Consider the following 14,401-nt stretch of genomic DNA (forward strand, 5'->3'; position numbering starts at 1 on the left):
ACATTCTTTAAGTTATTTTTCTTTCACACTGTTTTGCCGTTTCTACCACCCAGTTGCTCTCTATAATAACTGCATCGATAGTACTTATAATCCCTACCGTATTTTCCTAAAGTGTTAAGACAGCATAAAATATTTAGTTATTTTCACTTTCCCAAGAGATACTTCCCGAAAAAAGTGTCCCAAAAATATTATATAGACACAATAATCATCATCCACCCACTTGTATTGAAAGCAAGAAAAAAAACAATTATTGGTAATTTTTCTGTTGATAAAAAGTTAGTGCGCATGCGTAAATATGGTGGTCACGAATTTGAAAATTTGGATAATTTTACCGAAAAAGTTCGTTGTATCTGATAATTATGGATTATTTCTATGAACTTTTTGTGATTTTATGGATTTTATAAGTTGGAGCATTAAATGGGTCCTAAATCAGACAAGAAAAATGCAGGTCGCTTAAGTTCCCAAAAGAGAACGAAATCTCAATCTTCTCCGGATTCGGTGAGCGAAACTCAAGAAGGAAAACGTTTCGCAATGTGTGACTCGCCTAACCAGTGTTTTTCACAAGGGTATGTTCCACAAATGATGTATTGTAATAACCCTATAAACACACCAAATCCGATATACACACAGTTAAGCGAGAGTAACAGTGCAAATATGAACAGTGGTCATGTTAAGGCTAACCAAAATCAATGTTACCAGAACGCACAACAGTTTACCTATCTCAGTCCACCCCAGATGCACGGTGCTTTGCCTAATCCATCAAGCTACAACCAAATGATCTTGGACAAACTCGTATCAATGGATATACGTCTGCGCAAGCTTGATTCCATAGAATCCCAAGTAAATAAAATAAATGAGAAGGTAGGCGCCTTAGACAGACGTATAACGTGTATAGAATCTGAGATGCATGAACAGGGGCGGAAACTGAATGACATTGAAGCGAGCCGGAATTATGACGCACAATTATGTGATGAGATCATGCAAAAACAAAATACGATTGAAAAATCCTTAATGAATGGAAAAAATCAAAATGAAAATCTACTGAAGGAGTACGAAAACCTTAAAACTGAAAATGTGCGTCTATCTAGTGAAATAGTTGATTTGCAAGCCAGGTCCATGAGGGACAATTTATTGTTTTTTGGATTTAAAGAGGCACAGAGTGTTGATGATAGAATGGCCGAAAACTGTTCAGCAAAACTGTTATCATTTTGTGAAGATAACCTTGGCATTGAAAATGCATCAACAACGATTAAACTGGATCGTGCGCATCGCCTAGGGAAATACTCAAATGGCAAAACGAGACCTATTGTTGCTAAGTTCAATTTCTACCCTGACAAATTAACAGTTAAGCAAGCCGTTTTCGATAAAATGAAAAATACGGATTACAGGGTGAGCGATCATTTCCCTAAGGCTATACAGGAGCGACGCCGGCAACTGGTACCGGAACTGGTGAAAGCCAGACAGGAGGGAAAAGATGCTGTGCTCTCATATGATCAACTTGTCTTTAAGGATAGACGGCAAAATTACAGTCAGCAGCATCTAAATGGAAATCACCGCAGCAACATGGACTCAGCTAGCACTTCCACTAATGATGGCTAGGAACAAAATGAACAGACAATTTCTTTCCTCCAATGGAATGTACAGGGCTTGTCGAGTAAATTAAATGACGAAGAATTTTTATGCTTTATTTCGAAGTATGACATCTTAATATTTAGCGAGACATGGAACTCTAACGTTACAAATATTAATTTGAAAGGGTACGACTGCTTTAATTGCCCGTGACCAAAGACGAATAAAAAAGCAAAAAGGCATAGCGGAGGTATTGTGGTCTATATAAAAGAGTCATTAAATAGTAGCACTGAGTTAATAAAAGTTAATCGTAACGGTAAATTATGGTTTAAACTGAAATGTATTCAATCAAATGAGGAAAAAGACTTGTATTTCTGCGCGTGCTACATTCCACCGGAGGAATCGCTTGTATATAGAAATGAAAACTCGTGTATATATGAATATGACTTTTTCGATTCGTTAAGTGATGACATTTTGCGATATAGTGCCCTAGGCGAGGTGTTTTTGACAGGTGATTTGAACTGTAGAACGGGAAATTTGCGGGACTTTATAGAAAATATTAACCTTGATAGATTTTTAGATTTGCCGCAAAATGAAGGTATAACAATCGAATGCAGAAATTCTAGTGATGAAAGGGTAAATTCATTTGGCCATAAATTGATTAATTTATGTACAGAGCACGGACTTGTTATAGCTAACGGGCGTTTGGAGCCGGGAGAGTTTACGTATCACTGCTTAAACAGGAACAGAACTGGTTCTAGTGTAGTGGATTATCTAATCACCAATTACCGCAATTTTGAGAATATTTCGAATATGTCAATTTTAGATATGAATGAATACTCTGACCATTGTCCTATATCTTTTGATATTATATGTCAAAATAACCTGTGCACACCGTTAGATAATAAATGTGTTCAAAGCACTAAAATTGTATGGGACGCTAGCATTAAAGATCAATTAACAAATGTATTAGAGAGGAGCAGAGATGTATTTGAAAACATCACTTACAATATTGTAAATGATGTGGGTGACCTTGACTCTAATATTACTTCGTTTACTGAAACCATATATGAATGTACAAATAAGGTATTTGGAAAAACTTTTAAAGTTAGACCAAAAGCAAATAAGCGTAAAAGTAAATGGTTTGATGATAACTGCAGAGCTGCTAAGGCAAGATTTTTAATGCCAAGAGAAAATTCAAGTTAGACTCTTCTTTAGTCAATAAGTTTGCATTCTTAGAAAGTAGAAAACATTTTTCTGACGCCAAAAGAAAAGCCAAATTTAAATATTTCTCGAAAGAAAAAAGAAATTTTTACGACTTGAGCAAAAATTCCCCAAAACAATTTTGGAGCAAAGTCAATACATACAGAAATTTGAAAAATGCAAAATCATCACAAATTGATGCAGCCCAGTTTGCTTCATATTTTTCTGAAATTCTTAACAGGAAGGTTGAGAGTAATTTCATCCCTAATATATCTAATGATATGGATAATCTCGTAGAAATACAATGCCTAGATAAACCTATAGAGGAGGGTGAAATAAATAAAGCGATTTCTTCTTTGTCAAGAAATAAGGCACCCGGTTGTGATTTAATAATATCAGACATTTTTATTGATGCCAAAGGTTTTATAACTCCATTTTTACTTTCAATTTTTAACAAGATATTTAATGATGGTGTTTACCCACTGTGTTGGACAAAAGGTATTATTGTGCCAATACATAAAAAAGGTGACAAGTCTGACCCCAGTAATTATAGAGGCATATCCCTTATAAGTACAATGGCAAAGATTTTTTCTCTTATTTTACGTGGCAGACTAAATAACTGGTGTGAGAGTCAATCTATATTCAGTGATGTCCGGTTTGGATTTCGTAATAATAGAAGTACTTCTGACTGTGTATTCATCCTCCACAGTATTATTCAGAAACTTTTGTCAGCCAATGAAACACTATATTGTGCCTATATAGATTATGAAAAGGCCTTTGATACTATCGACAGAGAAATATTTTGGTATAAACTACTTGACATTGGCGTGAGTAGTAAAATGATTAAAATGTTAACATCAGTTTATGAACATGTATCAGCCTGTATTAAGGTTTTCTCAAATATGTCTGATTTTTTCGAGGTGTCGCTTGGCTTGAAACAAGGGGAACCACTCTCGCCGATACTTTTTATTCTTTTCGTTAACGATGTAACATCAAACCTTGATTTTAATTCCCTGACTGAAACTGATTTAATTCAACTTTGTATCTATATGTTGTTATTTGCAGACGACATGGTCCTTTTTACTAGGAACAAACAAAGCCTCCAAGCTCAATTAGATAGTTTATATGTATATTCCGTTAAATGGGGATTAAAGATCAATATTAATAAAACAAAAATATGTATTTTTAGAAAACGAAGAAAAGTAGAAAATGACCAATGGTGTATTAATAATGAACCGTTAGAAATCGTAGACTCTTTTTACCTCGGGGTAAAGTTTAGCAGTAATGGATCAATGGTGGAGGCAATTAAATCTTTGTCCGACCAGTCCCTCAAAGCAATAAATGGTTTATATTCAATCTTTTCTAGACTTAAATTTGATCTGAAAACTAAGCTTTTATTATTTGATCGCATGGTTGAACCAATTTTATTCTACTGCTCAGAGATATGGGGTGTATATGATACCAAATCTATAGATAGGGTTCACTTGAAATTTTGCAAAAAAAATACTTGGGGTTTAACCCCAAACTCCTAATATGGCTGTTCTTGGTGAATTAGGAAGATATTCTTTGTCTATATTGTGTAAGGAAAGAGTTTTGAAGTACTGGCTGAAACTGATGAATAATAAAAATTCACTTATGTACCATGTTTTTATTATGCAGTGTAATAATTTTGACTCCCCAAGATGTTTAAATTGGGCTAAACATGTGAAATCATTATTGAATGACTTAGGTTTTAGCAATTTGTGGAACAACATTAATGAAAATATAAATTATTTTCCTATGTTACAAAATCGTCTCCGAGACCAATTTAAGCAAAACTGGCACTTTGATATCAACAATATGGCAAAACTTGATTATTATTCAGAATTCAAAACCGAATTTAGATATGAGCCTTATCTTGATATTGTAGAAAATGACTATCTTAGAAAGTTGCTTACATGTTTTCGTCTTTCAGCACACAGCCTGGCTATAGAAACAGGAAGATATATTGGTACCGATAGAGCTAATAGAATTTGTAGAAATTGTAATCATAATGTCGTAGAATCAGAATATCATTTTTTGATGACTTGCTGCAAATTTTCCAATATTCGATCAAAATACATACCACATCTTTCATGGCCTACTATGCAGAAATTCAACAGATTAATGAGGTCAAGAAAAAGAAAAACTGTAATAAATATTTGTAAATTTATCAACGAGTCATATAAATTAAGGGCAGAAACGTTATAGTTAAGACCATTGATATGAATTTCTTTTATTATACATATAATTGTAATGTTTACTCATGTGCATGTAGATCTAGTTATTTATTATAGTTTTATCTGTTCATTAGCCAAAGACATGTTATGTCGATATTGCTAATAAAGTTTGTTGTTGTTGTTGATAAACTAAGTAATTGACCTTGTTTTCATCATTAATTAAAACCCCCTCAAAGAGATAAAAGAAGTATGTCGGTTTCATAGCATCTAAGTGGAGATCAAAGCGGTATAGTTGCCCGGGATTGTCATGTCACTACGTCATGTTTTCGCGCCATGTGAAACGTACCGCCTCGGTTCTTTAAATGATTGAGAAAAATCAATACTGACTAAAAAATAATCTTTTTTTAAAAGCTAATGTGCAATATCAAGAATAAACTGACAGGTAATTGTGTCAAACGATGATAGTGGATATCCTACCTCTGTGACCAATTTGCCATCATGGAATTTACATCTTTTTTAGAGAAGAATATCTTACAAAGTCTTGTGTAAAAAAATAAATGTACAAAGATTCATTTAAAACTTATTAAAAACCGCAACGACATGATACTGCTTTATTTTAAAACCACATTTTCATTTACGTTCACGAGGTCACGTAACCGCACTAACAGAAATCCGTTTGCCAAAAATAGTTTTACTCCATGTATTTAAATTGCTGCCGCTTTTCGTTATTTAAGATTTTTTAATTCTGTATTTTGTACTTTCTGGTCATAAGTCTGAATTTTATGACCATAGTATGTTTCATTTATTTACTTTTGGAAAGAAATAAATAATAAAATTCGCGCTGTTTGAAATTTTACAAATAATTATATGGAAATTTGCCTACATTTCTGTCGATATTTTATTAAAATTCTTATAGAATTCAAACTGTATTACTTCTCAAACGATGTTGAAAATTTGAAGCGATTATATTTAAAAATGAATGCACTACGCGCGTTTTCTGTGTAGGTGTCGATAAACATAACGGCGATGCAAGTCGCACGTGCTCTTGGAATGGAAAATTACCGGTATGACGTTTTGATATCTTTACGATTCGCGAGTAAATTCCTGCCAATCCAGATATTTATTCGTGATGTAATTTCTGAATTTGGTAAAGTTACGACGTAAAAATCACTCGCCCGATCGGTCGAGTATACAGCGAAGTCCACCCGTCCTATCCAGACTTTAACTCGAGCGGGTGAGTGGAATTTTACACCCCTGTCAGTCTGGGATCGTAACTTGTGACTTCCGAAACGCGCAAGAAGTCGGCGGTCTGTGGAAACTAAATCTGAATGATCTGTTGTATATTAAGACACAGATGCTGAAATTGCATTTTGCATCAAAAAGGATCAAAACATGTAAAAAAATTGCCCCCTGGACTGCCTAAAAAAAAATTTGGGGTCGGGAATATTTTGATGGGTCGGTCGGAGCACTACAAACAAACCATTTTTTAATTTGGGCCTGAAGACCATGAAATTTACTAGACATAAAGCTATTAATCATTTCTGAATAAAGAAAATAGAACAGGCGAGAGATTTTCACCTTGTCTAACTCCTGTATCACAAAAATTCAGATAGAGTATTGTTTGATTTTACAAAGACTTCGCTTTATCATACATATTGAGAATAATTTTAAAACATTTACCATCAATATTGTAACTTAAAATCTTTCGCCACAGGGCAATACGATTGACTGAGTTGAGGGAATTTCGGTAATCCACAAAAGCACAGTACATGTACAGTTATTTTATTATTGACAAAATACACATCTATTAAAGGTGGTCAATCACATTTAAACAACATTTAATGACATTTTTTACTTTTTGTATATTCTGGTAGAGAATTATTTAAGAAACAAAAAGACCGATTACATAGAGTTAGATTCCTATTTGAAATATATATTTTATTATTTTTATAAAATTTTGTAATTACTCCCCTTTAATATGAAAGTATATAAAAAGCTGGGTATTTCTTTTTATTTCGATACAATGTCTAGTTTTACATTTGCATTTGATAGACATATCAACTATTGAACAATCTGACCCAAAATGCAAGTTTAAAAGCTGTGTGTAGCTTCTGAATTCATTTATTTCCAATCTATCTTGGTTGCGCAACCAAGATAGGCAAAGGGAGGTAATAATAATTTTTCAAACTTGCGTTTCTAATGAATTCCATCTAAATACATAATTTTTAATGCAAATATATTACAAATATATTACAATATGTCTTATATTTATACATTTCCTTAGGTAAAGTATGTTTATCAAATTTATACTTATGATGAAATAACTCTATCTTGGTTGGGCAACCAGGATAGGAAAATGAAATTTTAAAAATACCTCCAGTGAAAATCTAATTTGTATTAAGTGTTAAGTGAACATAAATGAGTGTAAATGATCAGATGCTAAAGTTTCGAACAAATCCGTTACATGGCCAAAATCTGATTATCCACCTTTAACAACTGTAAAGAAAATATATGACCAAGGGCTATAATGTTTTCTAAATCCAGCCTGTTCTTCAAACAATATGTTATTGACCTCAAAAGTATTTAATCTAGTGTTTTATAAAGATGTGAACAACTTTCCAAAACAGCTTAATATAGTTATGCCCCTGTAATTGCAAGGGTCATTAATGCTACTCTTGTTCTTGTACAAAGGTAAAATAACACCATAACTCCAGATATCGGGAAGAATACCCGACAACGACGGACGACGGACACAGGGTAATCACAAAAGCTCTTCTAGAGCAATTCTTGCTCAGGTGAGGTAATAACCCCTTAGCTCATTGTTTCCTCTAATGGCGCTTGTAAAATGGGGACTTATTTCATCCGCAGAATGTATTTTCAGTAAAATGTGAAATCCTGAATCGCTCACCTGTCCCCACATGATCCAGTTTTGAACCGAGTATGACGTCTTTTTTGTGTTATTTGACATAGTGACCTAGTTTTTAAGCTCATGTGCCCAGTTTTGAACTTGACCTAGATATCATCAAGATAAAAATTATGACCAATTTTCATGAAGATCCACCTCTAGAGAGGTCACAAGGTTTTTCTATTATTTGACCTAATGACCTAGTTTTTGAAGGCACGTAACCCAGTTTTGAACTTGACCTAGATATCATCATGGAGAACATTCTCACCAATTTTCATGAAGATCTCATAAAAAATATGACCTCTAGAGAGGTCACAAGGTTTTTTTATATTATTTGACCTACTGACCTAGTTTTTGATGGCATGTGACCCAGTTACAAATCTGACTTAGATATCATCAAGGTGAACATTCTCACCAATTTTCATCAAGATCCATTGAAAAGTATGGCCTCTAGAGAGGTCACAAGGTTTTTCTATTTTTAGACCTACTGACATAGTATTAGATCCATGTGACCCAGTTTCGAATTCGACCTAGATATCATCAAGGTGAACATTCAGACCAATTTTCATGAAGATCCATTGAAAAATATGGCCTCTAGAGAGGTCACAAGGTTTTTTCTATTTTTAGACCTACTGACCTAGTTTTTGACCGCAGTTGACCCAGTTTCGAACTTGACTAAGATATCATCAAGATGAATATTCAGACCAAATTTCATACAGATCCCATGAAAAAATAGCCTCTAGAGAGGTCACAAGGTTTTTTATATTATTTGATCTACTGACCTAATTTTTAAAGGCACGTGATCCAGTTTCGAACTTGACCTAGATATCATCAAGATGAACATTCTGACCAATAATCATGAAGATCCATTGAAAAGTATGGCCTCTAGAGAGGTCTAAAGGTTTTTCTATTTTTAGACCTACTGACCTAGTTTTGGACCGCAGGTGACCCAGTTTCGAACTTGACCTAGATATCATCAAGATGAACATTCTGACCAATTTTCATAAAGATCCCATGAAAAATGTGACCTCTAGAGTGGTCACAAGCAAAAGTTTACGGACGCACGCTCGCACGGACGATGGACGCTGCGCGATCACAGAAGTTCACCTTGTCACTTTGTGACTGGTGAGCTAAAAATGTTGAATGCTTATTACACTTTTACAGTCTTGAAACCATTTTCAGTCTTTAGGTAACTGTGACCTTTGACCAATCTTCATCTAGTGGTATTTAATTATCATATAGAGCTCAAAGCTATAGATATTATACCCTCTGACATAGAATCCAGAGCCTAGCATACTCATGGAAGGATGGACAACAGCATAACATAGTAAGTCCCATTTATTTCAAAACATAAAAAAAGCAACTTACTTTCAACATCAGTTGTAGTTATAGGCCCAACAATTTCTGCGAATTCTCCGGTAAGATATTCATTTTCTGCTGCTACACGAAACAAATACTGCCTCTTTCTCTTTAAGCTGCTGATCACAATGTGAGTTGAAACACTTGTACTGGCATCTATCCAGTCTGTTTTGTTTGCTTCACGCATCTGAACCAGATAGCCTTTTATGCTGCTACCTCCATTGCTCTCTGGCTTTTGCCAGTGCAGCTGACATGATTCAGATGTTACTTCACTAATTATTAGTTGTTTTGGAGCTGATGGCATTTCTGTATGAAAAAGTAAGCATAGTTAGATTGGTGTGTTTTGAAAACAAGTGGGCCACGACGGCTCTAGGTTGCTCACATGAGTTTCACAGCTCAAGCAAGTTTCTTGGAGCTACAGTTATGATTTAACTATGTGAGTTGAGGGTTACGCGAGAACATATTGTGTGGAATTATTCTGAAATCAAACAGTTTCAAATTAAATAATTTTTAAGTGTCCTCTAAATACAGTTGAATATTGTTACCTCGCTATCAGTTAGTTCAATACTCTGGTTAGCATGATGTGTTTTGGTCAATCCCGACTTTTCTCTATATATTTTAATGGTATTATTAATCATTACCTCGATATTATATGCACGATATTTTGTTTTCTCGATGAGATTTTTCAACTTACATGTACTGTTTTTACACCTGGTTTCACCGATATCATAGCTTGTCAAAAAATACTCATGTTATTTGTAAGGTGTGAAAATTAACCTTTTGTCGTCCGGCCATGTATAATTTATAATCAGGTTAGTTTGTGTGTTTGTTTTGTTTGTTATTTAGTCTTTATTCCAATTTAAATGGTATCAAGTTTGAATTTAATTCTCAATTATTAGTCTAAAACAATCTGCAAGCAGACAATTTTTTTTCCAATATAACAATTAATTTGGACGAAATATTTTTCTGTTTGACAGAGTATAAATCTGCCATTTTTGACTGAATAACAATATGCATATTTAACTGGCAAATATAACACATTCAAAATGACGACTCAACCACTGGCCCGTGCAGAAATATTTTCCTGTTCTCAGGAAATCCCAGGAGTATCCTGGGATATCCTGGGATTCTTTTAGCAAGGCTGCAAGAAAGTCCTGAAGACAGGACTTTAACACTAAAAGACAGCACTTTTGATAGAAAATTGTCCTGTTCACAAGAAAAAGACAGGACTTTTTCTAAAAGATACAGATTGAAAGATGGCAATTAATTTGAAATATGATCTTGTAATGGTCTAGTAAGCTAATTACATCCTGGTGTTGAAGACCCATGTTCTGGGAGAAACTGTATCATTAAGTACTTCTGATTGTGGTGTTGTCAGTGTAACAGGAATATATTCTATAAATTTGTGGTAAGTTAGCAAATTATTTCTGTATAAACTTTTAGAAATAATACTAAATGTACTCCTTCATTTAATGATTTTACAAAACAATAAGTTATTTAGAAAAGTAGTTTTCTTTAAAATCAGTCAGAGCATTAAAAAGTGAAATGCGTTACTACAGTTTAGGTTATCTGTACATGTATGTTTGATCAAAGACAGTTTCACTGTAGTGAACAGAACATAGAATGATAAGAGGTTTTTGCTCAGTATGAAGCTCATAATTTGATGATTCTAGACTAAATAGTAGTATTTTCACCTACTTTTTTTTGGCATGAGTGCACATATTTGAACTGATTTAAGATGTGCCAAGAAATTGATATTTCTGTTATGACAGGCTGTATTGTTTCAATATACATGATGTATGCCTTTTAACTACAAAATATTTTTTAATATTAGGAAATGATAATCCTTATATTCTTACTGTAAATACTATTGAACTTTAACAGTCAATTTGTTAACTGTATTTCCCGCCAAAGAGAATTTCAAATCATGTTTACAAGGTATTCAATTACATGTTCTGGGGTTTCCTGAAGACAGGACAATTGTCCTGTAATTTCCTGACATCAGGAATTCCTGGGACTTCCTGAAGACAGGACAATTGTCCTGGGATATCCTGACTTCAAGAATTCCTGAGATTTCCTGAGAACAGGACAATATCATACTTTATGTCCTGTCTTCAGGAAATCTCAGGACATTCCTGGGATTTTCAGGATAGCAGGATTGGAATTCTCAGATGTCCTGCTTTTTTCCTGTTCATAGGAAAATCCTGGGATTGTCCCATTCCCATTTAACGGCGTGAAAAGTCCCAGGACTATCCCAGGAATTTCTGAGATATTTTCAGGACATTATCCCAGGATAGTCCTGGGACTTCCTGGGATAATCCCAGGATTTCCTGTTCCATTTTCGCACGGGAGGATCATTACCACTGCATTCAGACTTGTTTAGGGAAGGGCCCGGTAAACAACCCGGGTGGGGGGGGGGGGGGGGGGTTACCTAGCAACTCTGCTGAGCATGATGTTCATGGGGAAGGACCGGTAAAAAATTAAAAGTTGTATTATTTAATTAAAATATTTTATTTGTCAATAAAATTAAGATCGTATTTACGTTTTACATTATTTCTTTCCCCTTTCAAACCCTCTAAAAGAAGCATATAACAATATAGACGTCCTACACGTGTACAAAAAGTATTCCTAGATAGACGATATCATTATGTCGAACTTCGGATACGTCAATGCAAATTTTACAGTCCCTTGAATATCAAGGTAACGGTATTTGACTGTACTTATAAACCCAGCGGATGGCAGCCATAATTTTCAGTAATCAGTACTGTCAGTCATCCTTAGTATAAGTTCACAGAAGGAATATTAAAAGAAAACACATCGATACTTTAAAAAATTTACTGCAATTTAGCATGTTAAGTGTATCAGCTATACATCCTGAGAATTTCATCAGAATATAGAACTAAGAATTTCAAAGACTTCTATTTGTTTCAGTTTTTAAAACATTCTGATAATTCTATTTTTTTTTATAAAACTAAGTAATAGTATTAATTAATCTCAGCAGTTCACAGAAGAACTAAACATCATAAAGCTTACATTTACTTTATCAGATTACAATAATATTGTTTTAGTGCCATAAGCATTGGGACCAGTCCATCAATCAATTTTCAATACAATGTACTAACAAGGGAACTGGCTTACAAAAAATAGAATCTTATGAAAAACAAGATGCATGTCCAATAGACACAGGCGCCCCCCACTCCTGTCACTGCATATGGTTTTATGACTCTAGGGGAAACAATTTTAAGATTTTTGTATCACAAATCTTAAAGAACTTTATGCGAATATTTCACTCAGTGAAGGACCATAATTCTGGTCTTGCTTTTTGAAACCCCAAAGAGAACACTAGATGCGCAATTTCACATGCTACAATGTTTTATGACTCTAGGTCAAGTACATTTTGAGATATATGGGACCAAATTTTTATTTTTTGACTAAGTCAAGGGCCATAACTCAGATGCTGGATAATATTCCTCCATGGTTTCATGACACTAGGTGTGATATATTTAAGATATGTACAACACAAAATTCAGGCACCTAATGTGTGTTTTTTAGTCTAGATATTACTTTGACCTTGAGCTTTGACCTACTGACCCTCGAAACAGCAGAGGGAGAGTGTTTTTAACATAAGCTTTCAGCTTCCTTCACAATCCTGTATGCCTTTTTGATATAATATGTACATATTGTAAATGAATGTGATTAATAAAATGTTGTTTAAACCAAAACAGCAGAGCTATCAAATGACCACTGGCAGTCATCTTACGGGTTTCACTGTGAAACAAAATGGTCTTCTGGAAGACTGATCGAAATTTACCGTCGCATCGACAGGCCAACAGGCACTGAGCAATGCACAAAAGGAGGCATACATGTACAGGGTGGAGAAAGGGTATGTAGGAGCTGCTTGATGCTGATGAGGGATACTGAGATACAATATCAAGAAACAAACTGAGAGGGAGTGTTATCCCTGTGACATTGACCTTTGACAAACTGACCTCAAAAACAACAGTTATCCTCCTCAAGTGATGCTGAGTCATCCTGTAAAGTTTTCATTCAAAACAGGTGTATAAAAATGGCCGTAACTTCATAACAAGAGGGCACCCCAACAGTGTAAACGTGTTTGACCTAGTGACCCAGTTTTTGAAAACACATGACCTAATTTTTGACCCAACAAGATGCAGATTCGAAATTATCCAAGACTTTATTATAACAAACATTCTGACCAAGTTTTATGAAGATTGAATAAAAAAAGTGTCCCTAGGGAACAAGCTTTTTCTTTGATTTGACCTGGTGGCCTAGCTTGTGACTCAACGTGACCCTGATAAAAACTCATCTGGGATTTCATGGAGACAAGCATTCTGACCAAATATCATGCACACCAAATGAAAAATGCAGCCCCTATTGCACACACACACAGTTTTTCTTTGATTTGACCGGATGTCCTAGTTTTTAAACCCAGATGACCAATATTCAAACTTGACCTAGATTTCATTAAGAAAAACATTCTGACCAATTCTCATAAGTTTGAAACTTAAACTGGGGACTCTAAGAGTGTTAATAAGATCTTCTTTTGATCTGGCCTTGTGACCTATTTTTTGACCTACATGACCCAGTTTCAAATTTGACCTAGAGATCAACAAGACAAACATTCTGCCTAATTCTCATGAGCTTCAAACTTAAAATGTAGTCTCTAGAGTGTTAACAAAATTTTTCTTTGATCTAGCCTAGTGACAGTTTTTGAACCAACATGACCCAGTTTCGAAATTGGCCTAGGAATCATCAAGATAAACATTCTGACCAAGTTTCAGGAAGATATGGTCATAAATGTGGCCTGTAGAGTGTTTACAAGTTTTTTCTTTAAATTGTCTGGGTGACCTAGCTTTTGACCCTACATGACCCAGATTCAAAATTAACCTAGAGGTCGACAGGACAAACATTCTGACCAATTCTCATGAGTTTCAAATTTAAACTGGGGACTCTAGTGTTAACAAGATTTTCCTTTGATCTGGCCTACTGACCTAGGTTTTACCCCACATGACCGGGTTTCAAACTTTAAAATTCTGCCCAAGTCTCATGAGTTTCAAACTTAAACTGTGGACTCTAAAGTATTACCAAGCTTTTCCTTTGATCTGGCCTAATGACCTAGTTTTTGACCCCACATGACCCTGTTTCG

The 14,401-nt window shown here is 34.6% G+C and overlaps 1 protein-coding gene across 1 annotated transcript in view; it reads right to left on the reverse strand.

The window, feature by feature from the left end:
• LOC128548832 (uncharacterized) overlaps positions 1-14,401 on the reverse strand; it is a 242,259-nt gene that overhangs the window by 187,406 nt on the left and 40,452 nt on the right. The window contains exon 3 of the mRNA XM_053524339.1: positions 9,244-9,540. Within this exon, the coding sequence (XP_053380314.1) occupies positions 9,244-9,540 (297 nt within the window). The remainder of the gene's footprint in view (positions 1-9,243; positions 9,541-14,401) is intronic.

This window comes from Mercenaria mercenaria, chromosome 15 (genome assembly GCF_021730395.1).
Source record: "Mercenaria mercenaria strain notata chromosome 15, MADL_Memer_1, whole genome shotgun sequence".
Taxonomy (NCBI): Eukaryota; Metazoa; Mollusca; class Bivalvia; order Venerida; family Veneridae; genus Mercenaria; species Mercenaria mercenaria.